At 39.5% G+C, this 23,124-nt stretch overlaps 1 protein-coding gene across 4 annotated transcripts in view; it reads right to left on the reverse strand.

Annotated features, from left to right (window-relative positions):
* The window catches only part of SNTG1 (syntrophin gamma 1), a 208,540-nt gene that overhangs the window by 23,753 nt on the left and 161,663 nt on the right, over positions 1–23,124 (reverse strand). For all 4 annotated transcript variants that reach the window (XM_083451163.1, XM_083451162.1, XM_083451164.1 and 1 more), the window contains 3 exons: positions 11,869–11,985; positions 10,314–10,385; positions 1,279–1,431 (listed from right to left, as the gene is read on the reverse strand). In XM_083451163.1, coding sequence (XP_083307289.1) covers positions 1,279–1,431; positions 10,314–10,385; positions 11,869–11,985 — 342 coding nt within the window. The remainder of the gene's footprint in view (positions 1–1,278; positions 1,432–10,313; positions 10,386–11,868; positions 11,986–23,124) is intronic.

Raw genomic sequence — 23,124 nt, forward strand, 5'->3', positions numbered from 1 at the left:
CCGTGACACTATTTGTGATCCTGGATAAGTTGGGGAGAGGGGAGAAAGCTGGCTTACTACAAGAGGAATGGATGTAAACTATACCCATTAATATAAGAGATACCCAACCAAACATCCTGTGTATTTCAAAAGGATGAAGTATAATAAAATAATAGATGTTCTATTCTTATAAATATTTACGTAACAACATAGTGACTCCCAAGTTCTTCTGCCACCCTGAAATCATCTGCACTTATAGAATCATAGACTTGTAGGGTTGGAAGGTATTCATCTAGTCCAGGCATGGCAAAACTTGGCCCTCCAGTTGTTTTGGGACTACAGTTCCCATCATCCCTGACCACTGGTCTTGTTAGCTAGGGATGATGGGAGTTGTAGTCCCAAAACAGCTGGAGGGCCAAGTTTGGCCATGCCTGATCTAGCTCAACCTCTGCAATACAAGAATCTTTCCCACAGTTGTCCCTGAGTGAACTCAAACCAACAACATTCTGGTTGACTTGATGTTATCAAGTCCTGGTCTCTCCTTTACCATACCATAAAATTCCAATTTCTCGTTGTCTTCTTGAATAAATTCTACCATGAGATCAGAACCGCTATCCTGATAGTGACTAGCCCAAGGCCATGCAACAAGCTTCATGGATGATCTGGGCCCAAGTTTCCCAGATTCAAGCTTCTAGCCCCACTATTGGGATGCACCGTGCTGCCACACCATTGTTTATCCTTATCTCATTAGCAGATATTTTTCATTTTCAAAGCAAAAGCTAAGAAAATAAGCAAAATAACAGAAGGCTACAACTCAATGCTTCTAGCTGCTGAACCGCCATTTTGGTTTGGCGAAGAACATATCAAACAACCACACCTAATCTCATTAGTACTTTCAGTGTTTGGGTTTCAAAAACTACAAGTGTATACAGAACCCTATCTTGTTTTGTTTCTAAATGAGATTTTTTTCCTATATGGAAACAATTTGTAGTATATCATTAACTCTTTTTCCCATTAAATATTCCAAACCACCTCCCTCCCCCCCCCCAAAAGTCTTTGGTAATAACTATCACTATCACCAGTGCTTTTAAAAAAAAAGAAAAAGAAAAAATGTTTAGGGGTTCTCTCATTTTCCTATTCATATTGAAATACTGTCCCTCAATGAGTCCAAACTTAGATTCACAAAATGTTTAGGGGTATGCATACCCCTGCTTCCCCCCAGAAAAAAGCACTGACTATCACATAAAATGTATTGCATAATAATAATCCCAAGTGAATTTGACACCACATGTTTCTTACCTGTATTCGTTCCACTTCTAAAAAAGTTGCTGATTGGAAGGCCTTTTCCCATAATATGAGGTCACATTCTAATTCCACAGAAAAGTAGAGATCCTCTCCCGTTTCAGACTGGACACCAAAGCAGTGTTTTCGACGATCCAGTAGATCACTGTCCTGATGAAAACCTGGAGTTATATAATCTTGCATACATCAATTAATATTTCTTACAGTACAGACCCACATGTTAGATGCAGAACAAAGTGCCATGTAATTTTTATTCAGCCCACATTAGTCTCAGCATTTAAATGGATTTGAAATAAAAGAATGTTTTAGAGTTTTCACGCCAAGTAGCAGAGGACAGTTTGGCTACAAGGATTCACAGGTGCCAGTGTCCAATCTCTGAATAGTCCCCAAGGTCACCAGTCATAAAATGCCTCAGAAGTGTGTCATATATTTTGTGTATTCATGCACAGAGAGAGAATGAATGAATAAAACTTTATTTGCATAGCCAACAGGCCATAGCATCAAAGGACAAACACCAACAGAGGTACATTACAAATATAATTAAAATCTTGTGACCTATTAAAACCCTAGGTAAATTAATAATCTCAGTACTTAAAACTTGGCAGTAATAAAATAATAGTAATAAAATAATAGTAATAAAACATAATGATAATAATCATAAAAACCCAGGCGAGGAATCCGGGTGACCACGCTGATATCATTCAGATACCAGCTCTCAATCTCATTGCTCTCTCGATAAAATTGGCAACCTTCTCTGTTGTCAAGCTGTTCTGATCGGCTAGAAGTGAGCACAATTTGGCTTCGCAAGAGCGGCCGGGGATGGCCGATAGGAGCGGCGTGATGGTCTCGTCCCTGAGATCTTTATATAGGGAGCAAGACAAGAGAACGTGTGACGCCGTCTCTACGTAGCCAGCTCCACAGGGGCAGAGCCGGTTCTCAAATGGGATTTTTTGATATCTACCTTCGAGAACAGCTGACGGTAACATATTTAGTCTGGCCAGTGTAAAGGCCCGCCTAAGTTTTGGAATGGTTAAGGTAGACAAATAAGGTGCCCGAAAATCAAAATGGGAGGGGGGCAGATAAGCGTACCAGGCACTAAATTTCTTAATATAGGCCAGATTATTCTGCTGCTCAATATCCTTCAAGCGCTGTTCGATAATAGTTTTTGCCTTGGGGAGACCCACTTTCAGGAGATGCTGTGCTTGTAGGCCACATGTAAGTAGTTTTTGATGCACTGCTTTGGACCACCGACTCCTATGAGCGTCTCGTGCTACTAGAGGTAATAGTCCGGATGGGTTTAAATTTAAACGAAGCCAATAGTTGAATGTTCTTATCCAGGTCCGGGTCTCGACGGAGAGGAGGCCGGTCTCCAGCCGTAGGGCCGCATTTGGTACGCATGATGGAACGGCTAGAATCTGTCTTAGGAATTTAGACTGGACCGTTTCGAGTGTGCGGCAATGATTTCCTGTCCAGATTTGGGCCCCGTAGAGTAGTTGTGCCAAGGGTTTTGCTTGAAAGACATCCAAAGCTGCTGGGATATGTCTGCCCCCCTTCGTAAAGTAAAAGCGAGACAGTATTTTGACGCTCTGAGATGCTTTTTCCCTAGCATATTTATGGTGGGCCTCCCAGGCCCCTGTTGACTGGAAAACTACTCCGAGGTATTTGAAAATTTTGACCTGTTCTATTGGCTGATTGTCCATCTCCCATCTGTGATGTCTGTGTCTCCTAGCGAAGACCATGACTTTAGTTTTTTGGTGATTAACTACCAATTGATCTCTCCTGCAGTAAGCTGAGAATTCTCTTAGTAGCCTTTTGAGGCCTACTTTAGTTCGTGATAAGAGAACCGCATCGTCCGCATAGAGGAGCACTGAAATTGATTTTTCGGCCAGTTTGGGGGCATGGAACTCTGGGGATGTTAGGTGTTTGACCATGTCATTGATATATAAGTTAAATAAGGCTGGGGCTAGAATGCAACCCTGCTTGACTCCTTTGGTGGCTGGTACAGGGCCAATTAGTTGCCCATTTACTGAGGCTCTTACATATAACTTGGAGTCTTTATATAGGCTTTTTATCAGGAATAGTAATCTTTTGTCAATGTTGGTAGCATTGAGTTTCGCCCAGAGTTTGATTCGTGAAATCGAGTCAAAGGCCGCCTTTAGGTCAATAAATGCTGCGTATAGAATCCCACGTGTTTTGTTGACATATTTGTCAATGAGATGTGCTAGTACGAAGCAATGGTCTATTGTTGTTCTGCCCTGTCTGAAGCCGGCTTGCTCCTCTGCCAGAACTGCCTCAGTTTCCATCCAGTCGATTAGTTTAATGTGGAGGTGTTTGGCGTACAATTTGCTGGGAATGGGGAGGAGGCTGATGGGTCTGTAGCTCGCTGGATCTGCCATAGGACCCTTTTTATAGATTGGGATGATTACTGCCTCTGTCCAGCAACCAGGGATTATGCCTGTTGAATCAATGTATGTAAATATTGACGCCATTATGGGAGCCCACCAACTGGTATTGTTCTTCAGGAGCTCTGCTGGAATGTAGTCTATGCCCGGGGCTTTGTTGTTTTTCAGTTGGGCAATTAGTTTCCCCACCTCCTCTATGGAGACAGGAGGCCAATATGGTAAATTCTCAGAGTAGGCACTTGGATCGTTGTGCTGAGCTTTGTCATCATAGAAGAGGGTTTGGAAATATTTCATCCACTCCTGGGGTTCTACAGTGCATGTGGGACCAATCTGTTCTTGGCCCAGGATCCCCCCTAATGGTACGCCAGAAATGCACAGAAATATACATCAACAATTTCTTTACTGCTGAAAAACACTACAATTTGTTTTTGGCAAGGCTTCGGATAAAGAAAATAAACCAAATGCATTCAAACAGTTCTCAAATGATTGGACTTTTCTGCTATTCCTTTAGCAGTGAATGTATGTTATCTGTCATAAGGGGTGCAGGCTCTTGAATCTAGGCCCGTTGGAGGTTTTGAGGCATCCTGCTTGAGGAATCGAGGCCCTCCAAACAGTCTTAGGCTATTTTCCACAAGTGGTGGTGTAATTAGTTTTGTTGCTGTTGTTGTTGTAGTTGCAATTTGCTGGTTCTATAAACTAAATGAAGGAAACGGCACTGACTGGCATGCACATATAACTAAGAGTGCTTTCCCTCCACCGTCTATGTGGCATTAACATTTTCAAGTGATGCATCCAGATTTAAAGGTACTTGGGGAAATGTTGTCATTCTCTTCCACAACTGAAAAGGAGGGTATTCTCATTACTCTGATTCTTGAGCAACAACCTACGCAATTAGGGGCCTTGCCTTCAAATACAAACACACTTCAACATCTTGCTTCTTTGCATAACCCGCCACCAGGATTCTTTGCCCTTTAGACCCAATTGTACACTGAATGATTTCTTCTGAGCTGAACAACTCCATTGGGATATGTTTGCATTTCCCTGCATCTAATTTAAATCACATTTAATCCACCTGGGGATTTCACTGAGTCCTTGGAGTCTGCTTGGAGCTTTGTTCCTAAATGTAATTAGCCTTCAAGCTCACTGCATGGCCTTAAGTTGCCAGTCATGATCTCATAACAAGGGAACTGTTAAGATAATGTGTGGCTTTCTGTTCCATGGAGAAAGAGTGGGATACAAAATGTCCTATAGCTGCTAATAGTGCATAGTTAATTTTTAAAGGTTTTTTTTTTAATATAAAAAAGAGATTAATCAATTTCATCCTATTTCCCCTTTACAGTGGTACCTCGGGTTAAGTACTTAATTTGTTCCGGAGGTCCATTCTTAACCTGAAACTGTTCTTAACCTGAAGCACCACTTTAGCTAATGGGGCCTCCTGCTGCCGCCGCACCGCCAAAGCATGATTTCTGTTCTCATCCTGAAGCAATGTTCTTAACCCGAGGCACTATTTCTGGGTTAGCGGAGTCTGTAACCTGAAGCACATGTAACCCGAGGTACCACTGTATACTGTTATCTAGCCAATCATGGCCTGTGATGGGCAAGCCACATCTATCTGCCTTACACCTGACATCAGAAGTTTGAAGAACGGTGTGGGCCTGTTTGCAAAAGGTCTCTCAAACAGCCCTTTGTTGTGCTTTGAAGTCCCAACAGCCAGGGCTTCAAAGTACAGAATCACCTGATGTCATAGGGATGTCAGGTGATTAACTGCCCACCTGTCAGCTGCAGTCCTCTAGGGTGGGGAAATAAAGACCAGCCCCACAGGCCAGAAAAGGTTCCCCACCTCTGCTGTAGTGCAATAAAGTTTTACTAATTCACCTGTGTGGGTCAACTCAGAATAGAGACTGTGGGGGTGGGTGTACAGCAAAGACAAGAGTGTATTTAAGCATGTACAAAATGCCTTTTTAAAGAAACCCATCAACAATAACCAAACAGCTGAGATTGGCGGAGAGGGCACATGGTTCAGAGGATGTGATTTTCAAGTGGGTCTGAGATTTAGGGATGCCAACATATTATGAGAAGATTTCTAAATATTTAACAGTGTCCTGATATGTACACATTTAGCAGGTGAATTTTCCCTTTCATCTCCATGGCAGATAAAGCTAACTGCATCTCTCCCCCTTAAATAACGATATAGAGCTTTCTGTAATAAATGGGGAACAACTTTATTAAGGATGTTTGTGCCTTGCACATGTGATAAAGAAACACAGGACAATTCAGTTTAGATTTTGCTAGTGGATGGTAGGAATAGCTAGATTTTTATTTTAATTACATAATGGATGCTTCTGAAATCATCTCATTGATTTAAGCTGATATTCTACTGAGTAAATAGGTGCAGAGCTGAAACATCAGAATTTTCTGAGGTTATTAGAAGCAAAAGCAAAAAATGAAACTGACGAAAGTAATGTCAATTTCACCTCATTCATTGGGCTTTACTGAAGGGAAAGACTTCTCCTTTTCCCTCTTGCAGGCAGCGTCCAAATGCACACACCATTAAAAGCAGCGGTCAAGAAAACTGGCATCCACACACTGATGCACATTCAAGCACCCATCAAAAATGAAGAAAAGAATCTAGATGTGATGACATGCATCAATAAAAGAAAAAAGGTTTACTTGAAATTGTAGCAACTGATAGCTGCATGAGGAAAACACATTATATAAATTTTAAATGGAAAATAACGAAAGAGAGCCTGAGCAGAACATGTAACCATGGGAAAAAGATGGGAAATGAAATGGAAAAAGCTATCAATCCCTGCTCCGTTTTCTGATTCCTGTCCATCAAAAGATCTCTGTCCCAACTCATCTGCTCCTAGCTCAACTATGCTGTGAAACTATTCTTTCTGTCATCCTCCTGGTTTGTATTTTGAGATTCACATATCTTGGATAAATATGCCAGAACTGATTAGTTTACTTCTTTCATAATGAGCTCAGGTAAGTTTGATATACTAGCTGCTGGTGTGTCTTTCTATATATTAGTATTTGGGCATTTGACTCCTCCTTTGTATTGTAACAGAGGAAGGGTCAGTCGCAGTTGTTCTGCTTCCAAGGCAGTACAGCTGCTGGAACTGCATATGACCCTCCAGATGTTGGCTTTTAACTACTCTCACCCCTGACCATGGACCATGCTGGCTGGGGCTAATAGGAGTTTCCTTTCTTTTTTATTTTATTCTTTTTTATTCTTGCCTTTTTAATTATTTTTCTTCTGTAGATTAGTTTGGCTTTTATTGTATTCCGTGTTGAAAACTTGTAATAAAAATTGATTAAAAAAAGAAGTTCCAGTTTATTTCATAGTTGGACATAGTGACCGATTCATGTTGAGGGAAAAAGAACAGATATAATTCCTGATAAAACATGATAATCATTATGACTTTAAAAAAGAAAATAAAAATAAATTACATGTAAAATGGATCACTAGCTACACAACATGCACATTCAGGCAATTATCCAATCACTCGTCTTCAAGCATAATCAATAACCAATTGTAACTGATTCCTAAAATCTACTGAGGGTGCTGTCTTGTCTAATACATGGTCAAATTAGACACAATGGAATTTCCATCCACCAACCTGTAAACACTTTCAGATTCAACTGATTTACATAACTTATTCCAGTTTCTAATGTCTGGAGACAGAACCCTAAAAAGAACTTTATGTTGAGCTAGGTACTCAAAAAAGTTTGCTCTACTTTTTGTTGTTGTTGTTGAAAGTAGGGAGTAAGGGGAATGCAAATGTAATAAAGCCTGTAGCACAACTGTCAAGTACTTGGCTCATATCCCAGAAGAGTTTAAACCAGCATCTCTTCTAATGGGAAAGTGCAACACTTGCTGGCCTAATTAATACTGATTTTCATATTAAGTGAGAGCAATACATCTGTCTAAGGGAGACAAGGACTTAAAAATAAATTATTTCAAATTAAAAGTACTCAACAAATGCCAAGATTTGGCATTATATATATTTGGTTTGCTGCTTTGCAGACTATTCCTCTCTCTGCATACCTTAAAAGGACCTTGTAAGTATGATACTAGATGCAAAGTAATTCAGCTTCTCAAGCTTCTTGATGATGGAACTGAAAGAGACTGGAGATGACCTGCTCTGAACAATGTTTGTTTTGTGGCCCCACTCCCTTAATTTATGGGCCCTGGCTCCGGTTGGACAGCACAAGGAATATTCAACATGTTGACACAATGCTCAATAGTAACTTTTGAAAAATATCTGCTCGGGAATGCAAGCCTGTCGACAGACACTGCAGATACCTGTTTTTCTTAACATGCAGTGCTAGGGAAAGCTTCAGAAGAGAATTGCTTCATGTCCCATTCCCTGCCCGTCCCGTCCCCCAAACCATTTGGTGTGAAATTTTCCTTTATAGAAGTCCCATTATCGTGTTCAGTTAAGCAGAGGAGTATCAGCATTAGTAATTGTTGATTGTTGCTTAAATGGCTATTGCCAAGGGGAGCCATTGGGGATAGAGAGGGAGAGCGAGCAAGAGCTAAATGAGGGGAGGAAGGAGAATGAAAATGAGAAATTGGAAAGCACATTTGGAGAGAGAATGCCAGAGGCAGAAACAGGGGAGTGAATTTAGGATAAAATGATGCCTCTTCCTTGTGCAATAAATGGACATGATGCAGAAAGACTGGCTTGGTTCTAATCATTGCCTTGAGTCCAGCCATTTGTGTGCTAAGAATTACTTATGCACACAGTATATCCAGGCTAAGGGCCTTATCATGCCTAAATGACACTGACTAGATGCTACAGCACTGAATCCCTAGAGACAATATTAAATTAAGACTGAAATGACTAAGTTTCTGAAAAAATAGGTTCATCACTTAAGGATAAATTACAATTTTCAAACTAAGTGTAATGGGTGAACATATCTTAACACTTCCAGTAGAAACTAGTAGTCTTCATTTCTTGCCATAATGTTGTGATAAAGCTGAATTTATTTTTCGATCACCAGATGCCACGGTATAGTAAAGTTGGGCAAATGATGGTTTTAAATTCAGCTCCTGTTGCAAGGCATTAGCCAAATAGCCATTTCTACTTCTATAATCCCAGATACAATATACTGTGAAGTATTGTTGTGCGTACATTAGCTTTTTTAACAACTCCCTTTAAAATTATTTGTTATCATTCATTTACTACTTGGCATTTAGGGCTCTACATTTAAAACAAATTGGACTATCATAAACCCTATCTTATTATGTTTCATTAAATGTAAAGCACAGATGGCACGTGAAGATAAACATCAGATAAGAATAATTGCATTTTTACACTCAATACTTTAAAAAAACAATTTGGCTACCAGTTTGTCACTTCTCAGTGGTGTTTATATGATACAAAAATGAGGGGCGAAGTCACTTAAAAAGTGATTGTGTGTACTGATCAAGGTGATTCATTCATTCATATTGCAAATGTGGGAACATTTATGGTTACAATTCCTAGAGTCATTTGTGAAACTGCCCTAAATTTACAATATGGTTTCATGCAAGCTGTGGTATCATTAACAAACCTCACCTAATATTTGGAAGCAGATTAAATAAAATTGAATAATGAACCCAACACATAATCTATTCAACAATAAAGCAGTTAGGGCTGGTTCCAGGTTTGAAGGGACTCTTTTGGCATAATGCCCTCTGGTGGGTCTCTTCCATATGAGTGCTTACTTCACCCATTGTGCACAGTCGAGCATCAGGGTAACTTGGGGTCACCATCCCTTGGTCACAATTCACATCTTCTACAATGCACAAGAACACCCCTGGAGCACCCCCAATGTAATGGAGGTCTCAACCATTTAAATGTCTCACAATTTCTCAGCAATGCTACATTGTGACTGGCTTGGGACATTGTAGGAAAGTTAAATGGTGGCTCCAAGCTGTCCTCATGCTCACTAGAATGCCTGCAATGAAGGGATGCAGCTCAGGGGCAAAGCAAATGTTTTACATGTAGAAAGTTCCAGGTTCAATCCCTGGCACCTCCAGGTAGAACTGACCATGCCCTCTATCTGAACCTCAAAGAGCAACTGCCAGTCAGCATGAACAGAATTGAACTAGGTGTACTAATGTTCTAACTTAATATAAGGCAGCTTCCTATACTCCTGAAACAAGGGGGTGGGAGGAAGCATCAGTAGCCAGTCATGCTCTTTGTGGGTGGATGGCAAAGCACCAGACACTGTCAAAGGTGGCCTGGTGCTGACATTGGCCATATGAGGTGCTGTAGCTCAGGCCTCCTTGAAAATCAGGCCCTCAGAGTTGGAAACTCTACTCTACTCTAAGGTGTATATGGTGTCTGTGGAACGACTTTGATTATTCTGTGTTAAAAGAAAGGTTCCTGACAAAGCTACCCTTCTTATTCCACATGATACTTACAAGATCCCGTGGCAAAATCTTAGCCCACATTAAATCCTTTCCCCAAATTATTTCTATCATTTTGAAACTGTTCACACAGACCATTTTTCTCCACCAACTTGACTTCCATGGGATATTTTGCTAGCAGTAGTCAATGACAAGGTTGTGTTTGGTGAATACAGCCATCCCTCCTTCCCCTCAGTACAATGAAGTTGCATTTTTATTCTTCATACCTTGAGAATTTTGTACATAATCTCATATACAGAAAAAGTTCTTTCGGCTCGTGTCCAGTCCCACGTAGTAACCTTGGGTGAAAAGAAAAAAAATTAATTGAACTGTTTTTCCATCCAGTTATATCGGTTGGAAAGTAATGTCAAACTATGGTGTACAGCAGGGGTGGGAAACCTTAGGCCTGAGGGCCAAATGTGGCCCTCTAGTCTGGTATATATGGTCCTTGGGACTCTCCTTAAGCCACACCCCTCCTCACTTGCACCCTTTTTCTGCAGGCTATGCCCTCAAATCGTTCTTGAGTGTTTTTGTCTGGTTGGAATGTGTCCTTGAGCTCTGATAATGACTCCCACTCACCTCTGTGGAGGTTAGAAAGGGTTAAATAAGAGGCATAGCTGGAGGGGGGGGCAATGTCCCCAGGTGCATTTTTCTAGGGGGTGCTGTTCATGCTGCCCTGCCAACCCTGCACCACTTCACAAGGCTGGAATCTAATCTGAATGATTCAACAAGCATAACCTGAAAGCTCTGCAAAACCAATCTCTGTGGGCAAGCTCCTTACAAAAGCAGTTTCAGTGTGATATATTCTCTTTATTGGACACATGCCAAATAGGACACAGCATATTTATATGGCACGGATGCCACACGGAGGAGGACCTCTAACAACGATCTCAGAAGGCAGCCGAGTTTGTTCACATGGGAGTAGACAGTCCTTCAGATATCCAGGTGTCAAACTATAAAGGGTTTCAAAGGTCATCACTAGAATATTGGATTGAACCTGGACACAAAATGGAAGCCTGTGTAGCTAAGGGATTCATACACTCCTTATATGTGGCCTGTATGAAGAGCCTGACCTCAGCCTTCTGGACTGACTGAAGTGTCTTTTTTGTTTTAGCATCCTGTTTAAGAGCTTAATCAAACTTTGGGCCTAAAGCGTTATATTTCTATGCACTGAAAAGTTTTCCCTTTCTTCTTCCTTATCAGATCTGCTCCACCATAGGGAAAGAATCAGGCAGTCCTCTGTAGTGTGGTCTAATGCTGGCTCCCTCGGCCTGAAGCAAGATGAGTGCCGCACCCCATAGGCACGTTTGACTGAACTTAACCGTCCAGGGGTCCTTTACCTTTTCCTCATGTAGAATGTATTGCAGTAATCTAAGGAAAAGAACCAGGGTATCTCCCCAACCTCATTCTTTTGTTACATGGTCAGAAACAAAATTGTACACTAGAAGAAAATTCTATCAAGAATTTCCCCCCTCATACTTATTAGATATTTCCTCATGATTATGGCATCAACAGAGAAGGTAGTTTCTGAAAACATGCTGTGTAAAGATCCGAGAGTTTCTAAGTTTACAAAGAAATCTCAGTACTGGGAATGGACAAAATTAGTTGTATGCTCATTTCTTTTCATAGCAATTTTGTCTTAATAAATCAAATTTTCCCATCACTATTGTTGCTTTTCCTTACAACAGAGCTGAATGAAATGCCTAGGAGTAACATAAAACCTTTATATCAATTTCATAAAAACCATTTAATGGGCAGCCAATAAATGGTACTAATACTTACTGGAGGTGCTATAAATTTATAAAGTGAAGAACCTCTCAACGCTAGAAACTTTGGTGTATACATTCTGTCCTGAAGAGAATCTTGTTCCCGTTCTTCTGTCCAGCCTGTGTAGACTATCTGGCAGAAAATACAAATAGTTTTGACAAATTCTACACACATACGATGAACATTTGTTATGAAAATATGCAACATTCAACAGCCTGTTTCTAGAAGTCCCATGAAATTTCTGCTGACACAATCCACGTCTTGAATTGTGCATACGTGTCACTCAAGATTTATTCACACAGAAAGTCATTCAACAATATACATGGCATGCACAACTCATCCCATACATAATTTCAAGCCTTAAATTGTGCAAACAGCCCACTGTTAATTAAAATTCCTAATGAAATGCTTCTTTTTGGTTTTCTTTGCAACTGTGTGAAATAAAAAGGAGAAGATGGAAATAAATTTTCACTGCATTGCATAAAAGAATATAATCGTACTTCCCCACATTAGATTATTATGTGGAAATGATGTTGCAACAAATATACTTAACACTGCATTCAAGCATGTTTGCAAACTTTATGTGACAGTTTTGTTACAGGAAACTCTATTATATTATACTGAGAGAGATGTGCCAGCTGTCCAAACATCATTCATAACATTGCCAAAACATGGTATCATATGATGGTCATAATCACTTGTGAGGATACTCATCTTCTAGTGGACCATGAACCTGAGTCTTAGGGTTGAGCAAAAAAAAATTGTGACCCAAGTGCCTGTTTTTAACCTCTTTTAGAAGCAAAAGAAAAGCATAACTCGGACAATGTTACTGTCTCTTTAAACTGCATTCACTGTAAAATGAATTACTTGACAGTAGACTACATGGAGAATATAGCATGTCTTTGTTTTTAGTGCCCCTGATTAAAACTGTAATTGAAACACTAGGCCTAAGCAATTGTATTTTTATGCATCGAAAGATTTTCCCTTCTCTAGTTTCTACTTAGTTTAAAACTAGCAGCATGGAAGAGTTGCTGTGATTTATTGAAAAAACATCTCATCTACTAACTACTTGTGACTTTGAATGTAGCTTTTTACTGGAAATTGGGGGGGGGGGGAATCAAGCTGTGGATAAAATGAAGAAGAATTGGAAGCGCACTTCCTTTGCATCAAAGAGTCGCTGCTTTTGAATCTGGGAGAAGAGGCCATCTTTCAAGGCAAGAAGCACCTAATTGTCACAGGACCACCAGAAATGGCTCAGTAGACTAGATCCAGCTACCAGGCTTGTCACCTTTGTGCCAATATTATAGGAGTTACCGACCCTAGAAGGATGTAGGGCCAACTAAAATGGTCTATATCCTTGATGACTTTTAGACACAACTGATTTCTACAATGCCTTTGTGGAGTTTGCTACTGCCACTGCTAGCTATCCAACTGATAGATATGGAAGAAAATTTACATGATGGCTCCTACATTTGCAGGTCCAATATCTTGAGATTCTGATCTGCTAGTTCCCATAAATAAAGTTAATCAAGTATGTGTGAGAACTGGGGATATTTAATTTATAAGCAAGGGATTTTGTTCATTTAACAGATTTTCTCTCTGAAAACCTTGATAATATTTCATAATGTCTGATGTCATTTATCAACCCAGATAAAGCCATTTGTTCTATATAGATGCATTGATATTTCACACTGGATTTTTTCCCCCAGTATTAAAGCAGTCCCGGAAATTTAAAGCAATTGCTCTTTGATATATTGTTCCCTTGTCTCTCTACATCATGTGAATGAATTAGATTGATTTCACTGACGGGCCTTTCTTTTATTAAAGATTTATTAACATAAAAAGGATATTTTTGATTCAGACCGTACAGCACCTGTCAAACTGTTAATTCAAAAGACTACAAGATATCAGAAGCAATATTCAAGACCATCTCTTGCTGCATTGCAAGATATGAAATTGATCAGAGAAAGGGGGAGACCCTATAACTTTGTTTCAGCAGAACTGTAAGTAATTTATATTACTGATTTGCTCACTTACCTAAAAGAAATCTTACAAAAAAAGGGGGGGGGGAGAAGCATAGTTGGATAAACACCTCATAGGTCACCAAATAAGTAGTCCCTGCATGCAAAAACCTATGTTGTGGGGATCAGAGAGCAGGAAAGTAGATGCAACTCCTTGCCCATATTTTCAAACCTTCCCATGTTCACCCCAATTTTTCTGCTGCTTTAGCCCAATATATACCCCCCCGTGCCATTTGTTTTTTTCAGCTCTACCATTCTGAACCACCCGAAATGGCTTTTTGCCTTAAAAGCCTTCCCCATGCTTCTCATTTACTCTTACAAAATGCCACCAAAGCCTGTGTCAAAAACCCATCTTCTCGTATTTTACAACCCATATGTCCAGGGGTGAGAAATCTTTTTCAGCCAAGGGCCATATTAGGTAACTGGTTAGAAAGCTGCTAGGGGGGTGCATTCCAGTAGATGGTGTGGGCAGACCCTCATCTAAGCACTTGCTCTCAACATACACACTATAACAGGGTGTTAGAGACACAACACACACACTCATGCACACACACACACACACACACACAGGAAGCTATATTCCGTGCTTTTTCCATTAAAAAATGTTTAGGAGTACTCTCATTTTCCTACTTAAATTGAAAGACTGCCCCTCAGTGAGGCCAAACTTAGATTCACAAAATGTTTAAGGGTATCCGTACCCCTGCACCCCCCCCCCTGAAAAAAAGCACTGGCTATATTCCATGGAAATGGGAATATATTTAACTCTCACACTCTGTTTCCTCCATATACAAAGTTTTTAAAGAAGGAAGGAAGGAAGGAAGGAAAGAAAGAAAGAAAGAAAGGCTCTCTAATTTTCTTAATCTGCCCTAATGCATATAACATCAATGACAGCTGACCTTCAAGTCTGGCTTTCAAAACTCCCATTTCAAAATGCAATTTCAGACCCTTTTTATTTACCTGGGTCTTTCAAATCATCATCATCATCATCATCATCATCATCATCATAGCCCGCAAATCTGACTGAGTTGCCCCAGCCGCTCTGGGCGGCTTCCAGCATATATAGAAACATAATAAAACATTAAACCTTAAAACGCTTTCCTATACAGGGCTGCCTTCAGATGTCTCATAAAAGATATATTGATCTCCTTGACATCTGATTGAAGGGCATTCCACAGGGTGGATGCCACTCTGCCTGGTTTCCTGTAACCTCACTTCTCGCAGTGAGGGAACCACCAGAAGGCCCTTGATACTGGATCTCAGTGTCCGGGCTGAACGATGGTGGAGACGCTCCTTCAGGTATACAGGGCCAAGGCCATTTAGGGCTTTAAAGATCAGCACCAAGACTTTGAATAGCGTTCAGAAAAGTCAGTTAGTTGCTTTGTGTTACCATATAGTTTTATTTGGGATCTGCACTGTTAAATTCCAGTTTGTTAATTTTATATATTGTTAGTTTGGAAACATTAGCGCAACTGAAAATTTAACTGGCCTGGGGGTCAGCTTGGCTGACCTGCATTGTGAGGCATCCCTTCATCCAGATACAACCCTGTTCAATGTTAGCCATCAGTCAGGAGACTGACTCAGAGACATCCCCAGTGCCTAAGCCAAAGCCTACCAGCATCTGTGATCAATAAAGTTGTGGCTGTTTTCAGTTTCAGAACATTGTTGTGCCTGTTTATTCTTATGTTTCACTACCCCTTCCTGGCTCCTGGGGGCTTGCTGCACATGGCCCGGCAGCTGCAACATATTCGTGTTAGTTTCTATAGTTGTTGATGCATGCCTAGTTTTATACAATCCAACATATCTATACAGTAAGAAATCATCAATGTGTCTTGTTTACTTGCCATGCAACTCACCGGCCCACTGGCATTAGAAACATTATTCTGTAATCCCATTAGGCTGTCAAATTTATCACTAAAAGGACCCTACTGTCCTTTTTTTCAAAGGAATGCTATGGTTTGCTCAAGGATCTAGGGACATTCATTGACAGTCTCCCCAGAGCTGTTCTCCACAAATTTTTTGATATGAGTTTCCTACACATTGTGACCAAGAATTTACCATGCATCAGAGAGTCTTGTGTACTGCTTCACATTCCCCCTGAAAATCCACAGCAGACTGTTTGCTACTATAAAAATCATAGCTGTGAAAGACAAATTGAGCTGGGACTGCAAAGAAGTCCAGAAGTCTTAGTGGGCTTGGATTAACTTAATAGTGTTGAGGCAGCAGGGATAAAGTATGCTTTGGGTAAGTCTTTTGGATATTGAATTTCCAGTGGAACTAACTTACAGGCATAACACTAATGTCTGGATAACTAAATGACCTACTCCCACCCCCTAAGAGCTTGCTTCTCGTTTATATTCAGGCACTACAGGGTGGCTAAGAATTGAGAGAGACCAATTTATTGCAAGATAATTCTACTTATGCCCTTTCCTTGGCAATAAGTCATTTTGTTGTTGCTATTTAGTCTCTCTGGACCACTCTTCAATCTTGATTTCCTACTATACTGCCTGCATTCTGACTTCTGAAGCTGCTCCACTGTGACTTATCATGGTTTATGGCTCAAGATAGCTACTTTCAGGTCAATTTTCAGCCAAAGATACAGTATTGCTCTTACATGATCCATCTCCAGCCCCAGTACCATTGTGTACTGGTCTTTCTTCCCAGTATTTACAGTCAATCCACCTTTTTTTGTTTCTATCACATGCTTGGATTTTGAATGCACTTCTATAAAATTAATCACAAATTACAAACTGATCCATTTAATCACACTCCAAATAGTTTACTACACAGCAGTCAGGTTTGTCTAAAAGAAAGTTATAGGAACACAAACATCAGAAATAATCAAACTTGATAATATGTAGACATAAGATTAAATTGCTAGCAGAATTATACCATTATAGAAAGGGCCATTAATCTTCTACAAGAGAAATCAATGCCTATAATTGAAAGAGGATAGAATAATCAAGGTATATAATTCCAATTTCGAGACTTGAAGTGATTGTGTGTAATGGCTATAGTGTAGGTGCAAACAGCACAGATAAAGATAATGGAACCTAAAAACAGTGTTAAGAGGTAAGTAAAGTAATTGACAGATATAACAATCTATTACAGCAATTGTATATAAGAGGACATGTGAAATGGATTCATAACGTATGTAAAACCAGCTGAATTTCAATGTAAAGCTGAAACCGAAAAGAATGTATTGTAGTTCTTGAGATCTCCAGATTATATCTCATTTCATTACTTCATCAAAGCTAGATTAGTAATGAAGAGTTTTTCATGGTTGGCAGATTCCAAAAACATATTATCTGATGCAACTCATTTAAAGTAACTTAGCAAGCAGAACTTCCAGAAATGAAGTTTATTGTTGCCCAGAAGAAGCATCAACACTGAAATAAATTTCCCAAATAAGAAAGTGGCAGGTTAACTTTGTGGGTTTTATGTTATATGGGGCTCTGCTCCTTTACATCTGTGTGTATGCTGTAGGTATATGCATTACAATTTACAAGCATTTTCTTATTTATTTCATTCCTTCTAATAACCACCATGGGAAGATTGACTTGTCTAAAGCAACCCAGCTATAAGACTAGCTGAGCTCCTGAACTGGTTTTATTAAATCAAGCTTTGGTCATAAGATTTTGCCTTCTTTATGCTATCAAGAACAAAAGGCCTCACTTGTTATAAAATAAACTAAAACACTTTGCAAAAATAAAATTGCATAAAAGGAAATAAAACCAATTACATAGATTAAAACTATACAGGAAGGCCAGGGAAGTACGTACTGGAAGCGGTGTCACTCTGCATGTCAAAAGAGAGTAGAAGCATTCATGGGGATAAGGCTATCAATAACTGCTAGTGTCAGGGACTGGCAGGATGGGGAAGAGTGGCGGAAGCTGCCTGCCCAAGAGCCCCCCAGGGAAGGCACAGAAGACTACTTAGATCTTGGTTCCTGTTAGTGAGAAACTGGCCACACCTCAGAGGAGGGGACAACCTGAGAGGTACTAAAAGCAGGAAGCTTGAGGGATCACAAAGAGGCAGGTGGTTCGGAACATTTCAGTTTGTGGCTCAGTAGTACTAGAAAGATAGCCGACAAAATGCCCACTAAAGCAGAGAGGAACTCCCAGTTTGGCCTATCCTGTCTTCTATAATTTTGTTCAGCCAACCCACAAGCAACATATACTGATTTCCCAACAACTTAAAAAAAAAAAAGTTTGATGAATTCTAAGCACCTTCCCTGGCAGCTGAACATGGGATAATATTTTCCTTCCTGCAAAGCGCACAATGGATCCTTCTCAGAAATGTGTTTCATGATTCCAGAAGGTTGATGTGAAAGATAGATGAGGCTGCCATACACAGGCTGTAAAATTTAGTATTTAAGGGTTGAAGATAAATGGGAGGGCAGCTGTAGATTTGGAACAGAAGCTGTTGCTAGATCATTTGCAGCTTAAAATATATGTTCTCATTTATCTATGTGGCCTAGCCCCTCTTTACAGCAGCACTGAATAAACTGTTTGTGTGCATATACAGCAGTATGACTTTCAGATTCTTTAAACTTCACACAAAAATCTAACATTCATTTCAAAATAGAATAAGAGTCCTAGTGACCTGATTAAGTTAAAGTGCTTACACTGCAAACTGATTTTCCATCTGTTGATGGCTATGAGATAAGGAAATGGCTCCCAAACAGGTGGGCATGAAGCTTGATGACCAACAGGCAATTAGATAAATCCATGGAGCAAAACTATCAATGACAAATTAAATCATATGGCTATATGTCACCTCAAATATCAGAGGCAGTATTATTCTCAGTAGGAGTTGCTAAGAACATCCTTTATATTCTCATTGTGGATTTCCCAGAAGCGTCTTGTGTGACCTTTGGTCTGATCCAGGAAGGCATATTTTATTTTTGGCTTATTTTCAGACAAATCTGCACAGAATTGCAGCTGAACTTCTTATTATCTTAATTTCATTGTGCTATTGTGCTGTAACAACCTCCTATGTCTGAGCTTACATACAAATCCATTGAAATAAGTGTGACTTCACCTACATATGCACCTTTAGTACATAAGTTCTAATTATTCCAAGCTGCTACTGGTAAAATTTGGGGAAAAAATCCATATGAAATACAGCATTTTCATATTTGAAATGAGTTTTTCAAATCAATATGCTCAAGAGTGAGGCAATGTAGAACTGTAGGGCTGTGAAGCAAGAGATATCTAATTTAGTTTAGTAAGCAAAGCTTAAATTGTAAAAGAAGAGATGCAACCATAATTGCCATTTTAGAAGTGGAGGCAAGACAGATATAGCTTTTCCTAGTATAGATACAGACAACTGTTAAAAAGGGGTGGCCCTCCAGATGCTGTTGGACTACAACTCTCGTGGTCCCTGACCATTGGATATGAATTGGGAGTCCTGAAAAAAATGGGAGGGATGCAGGTGATCCACCGCTTTTGAAACGTACAGAAACCCTACCAGTAAAGTTGGCAACCCCACATAGATATGCTCTGTCTGAAGATCAAAACTGGCCCTCTAATCCCAGATACCTCTTGACTGGTTGTGGTTACTGGGAAACACTCTTTCTGCATGCTCAAACCCTCTTCTCCGTATTTTGCATCCCCATCCACTTTGCTTCAAGCTTGCCCACCAAACTGAAATTGACAAAACTTCCCTACACTACAGAATTAAGGAAGAGAATTCTCTTTTTTGCCCCCCCCCTTTTTTTGCATTCTGTCTCTTATGCAGCATCCTTAACTACCTGCATATTTTATGCACTAAAGACATAGTGGAATTTGTATTCTGCACTTCATCTGAGCTGCTTTTTATCTTCATGACTGCCTTCTGGGATAAGTCAGGATGAGAGATCATGACTTGCAACTCAAGGCCAAACTGTGAGCTTGAAGGCTAATTACACTTAAGAACACAGCTCAAAACAGATTTCAAAGAGTCTATCAAATCCTCAGGTGGATTAAATGATTTATATGAGATTGCTGTAAAAACCTACTGAACAATGGGCACAGTCCATATGAAGATAAGCATGTTTATACCCTATTGCACACTACGAAAGAGTGAACTGTATGCTTAAACAGAATACATGGTAATTTGAAATTCTCAATGTTAGCTATGGAACACATGTTCTTCTAAGATTTTCAGACAATATTTCAAAGACAGGGAAGGAGATATACTTTTCAGGAATCATACAATAGGCATACACATTGCCATTTCCATTGCCTTAGAAATTTCCAAAATCTTAGTCGCAGATGTATCTATGCTGCTCTGCAATGTGGGGAAGGGAGACTGGGGCAGGGGGAGGTAAGATTTGCCAGGATGGAAATTCAAAAACATGTCTATCTATCTAAACCCAAGGGCAGAAATTATCTTAAGAAAGGCTTTTGAGAGAGTCAAACACTTGGCAGTACTTTATTCATTCATCTTTTATCATTATTTAATTTATATTTCCTATTTTTATTCCTAAGTATACAGTCCTAACATCTGAGGCATATTGAGAGCTTTGGACTAAGCTCACATGAGCAGCTAGTTTGACTAGTACAACTTCTATAAGCTAGATGAAGCTATAGATGGATGTACACCATATTTCATGAACTGATCAATAACAAAGACTTTAAATTGCATTGATTTAAGGCTCTGATAGTTTCTCTTTCCCCGAGCTCCCATAATAAACAGCATGGCTGTTATGTTAGGCTATATATTTGGAGGTATGGGGCACTAGGTTGAATGTATTCATTATTACCTGACAGATCTTCAATACTCTAATATAATGAGAAAGTAAACTAATGCCAGATCCCCTGTAAATTATAATATGAAAGTTAACATTATTTCCATTCACTAGTTGATGCTGAAAGCTTTACCATACTGCAATAAAATAAGTATAAAAATCAAATGCCTTCCTGAATTTCAGCTCTTGATGTTAAGATAAAAACAACAGGAGTGGGAAGACTAGGAGACAAGTATTGTATGCTTTTCAAAGAAGGGTTTCAAAGAAGTGTATTTCCATGGCAGTTTTATCCTGGCATCACCACCCCTACGGTTATTGCCTATGTGCCGAAACTTTTCACATTAAAGGAATACAGAAGAGCATGGATAAATGTCCTATCAATGGTCCAAGATGATCAGTAAGGGTGTGAGTCTGAAATATCCTAGATTTCTTTGTTCTTGCATAGAAGAAGAATATCCTATGACAACAAACCTGCCATAACAAGATAACAATATTTGAATCGGGGATGGGGGGGGGGAAGTGTTGAGTGAGTAAAGCCAAAAATGCTTTTACAGGTATTATCACCTTCAAGCATAAATATAGTTATACTTAGGTTGTTGGAAGATTCTGCTTATGGAGATGAACAGCAGAACTGACAACATATCAGTGCCAGATCAACAGAATGTCATCTTCGAAATTTGCAGTGAACATCCTATGCATACATGATACATCTTTTTGGAATTTGTTTGAACTACTTTGCTGCGGGTGAATCTAAAGAGTGAATATCAAATGGATACTGTCAAAATACTGTCTTCTTGGTTGAGTGTGCAGCTAGAACATCTACACTACACAAAATACTTTAGGGATAAAGATACCATGGCATGTTAAGAAATATTGTTTGACCAGAAATAGAGCAGACAATAATAAAACATTTTTTCATGATTTCTATAAACTAAATTTTAACGTCCTTCTGTAAAACTTAAGTGTTATGCATAGCTGTACTTAAAATGTCTACATCATCAGTTCCAATTAATTTATGGAGTTTATACAGTTTCCTAAGGAATAACATTCATCTAGGCTTACCCAATGTTTTCACATTCTAAACACAAGAATTATTAGTTCTGTGACCATGAATAGAATTGTACTGGGAATGCCTAAACTGTGCCTAGTATAATTATTTTGAATCAATTCAGCCGGGCTAATTTTCAAGTGGATTTTGTTCCTTCATCCTTACAGTGGATGTATATGAGACCCAACTCTAAATATAATCATGGTCAAGGAAATGCAAAGCTGCTAATATGCACCCACTGTAGCAGATGAAAGCTGCTCACATCTCAAGGATATTTCAATGAGATCTAGACGACTTTGCTATGTATCACTATCACATGGAAGTGGATATTGACAGAACTGCTAGGTTACACTCTAAAATTTCAAACAACAGCAGCAACAAAACCATGCTTTTCTCTCTGGATTTCCACCAATCCCTCTTGAGTTTCCTTCAGATTTGGGAAGCTGGCTAATGTCCCATTCCTTCTACCTGGCATTTCCAGCAGCTCTCTTAATTTACCTTAACCGTCTTTGCATGAATACAGCATGCATTGCATGCCAATGTGCACAGCAAGCATTCAAGCTGACCATCTGTAGGAAAGCCCACTTGCCAAATGCTCAGTTAACCAACTGGCTACCAGGACCCTGCACTGTTCCTGCAGACAGAGAATCACGCACTGTGTTTTTTAAAAAAAACCAGGAAAGGGAATTGCTACACACATTCGGCCTAAAAGCTTCTCAAACACTTGCCACGTAACTTGGGACACAGTGCAGAAGGACACCAAGAAAGGCATACATTCTCAAAACATGAGAAGCCTAAAGAATCCCAGACTGAAGAAATAAGGCTTCTCAGAAGAATCTAAAGCAGTAATGAGAATGAATTACATTACATCTCTTTTACCTCTTTTTCTTTTACAACTCTCTTTGGGGAATTCTCTTCCTTTAAATAAAACCAAGTAAACATGTAATAACAAAGGCATTCTCAGCTCAAATCAATGCAAAAATAATCAAACATTAGTTGCGAAAATAATCAATGCTTAGTTGCACAGACAGCTGACAGGGCAATATGAGGGAATTATCGCAGCGTAATTGACATCCTGGTGTGCACTTCTGCTTAATTTAACAGCAAGAACCCAGCTCCCCTATGCGTTTTTATACACACTTAGCAATAGTTGTTTCAACCTAGTGCCTTCCTCGTCGTGATGAGCCTGATCAAAAATCTGTTTGGTGACAACAGATGGCGACGGGGCAAGTATATTCTAAGACATTAAAAAAATTCCATTGATGTCTGTCAAGAGATGCTGACTTAAAAGTTTTTGAGAAACAACTATGGAGAATTGAAGCAATTATCTCCATATAGAGTCAAATATCTCAAAGCAGTGTGAGTGTACACACAGAGAGACACCCACACATGTGGCCATACATTTTCCTTCTTCTTTAGGTATTAGAAACATATATGGAGACAATTGTTTCAATATGTAACTGATCCCACTA

This window comes from Podarcis tiliguerta, assembly GCF_965153285.1.
Source record: "Podarcis tiliguerta genome assembly, chromosome: 7".
Classification (NCBI taxonomy): domain Eukaryota; kingdom Metazoa; phylum Chordata; class Lepidosauria; order Squamata; family Lacertidae; genus Podarcis; species Podarcis tiliguerta.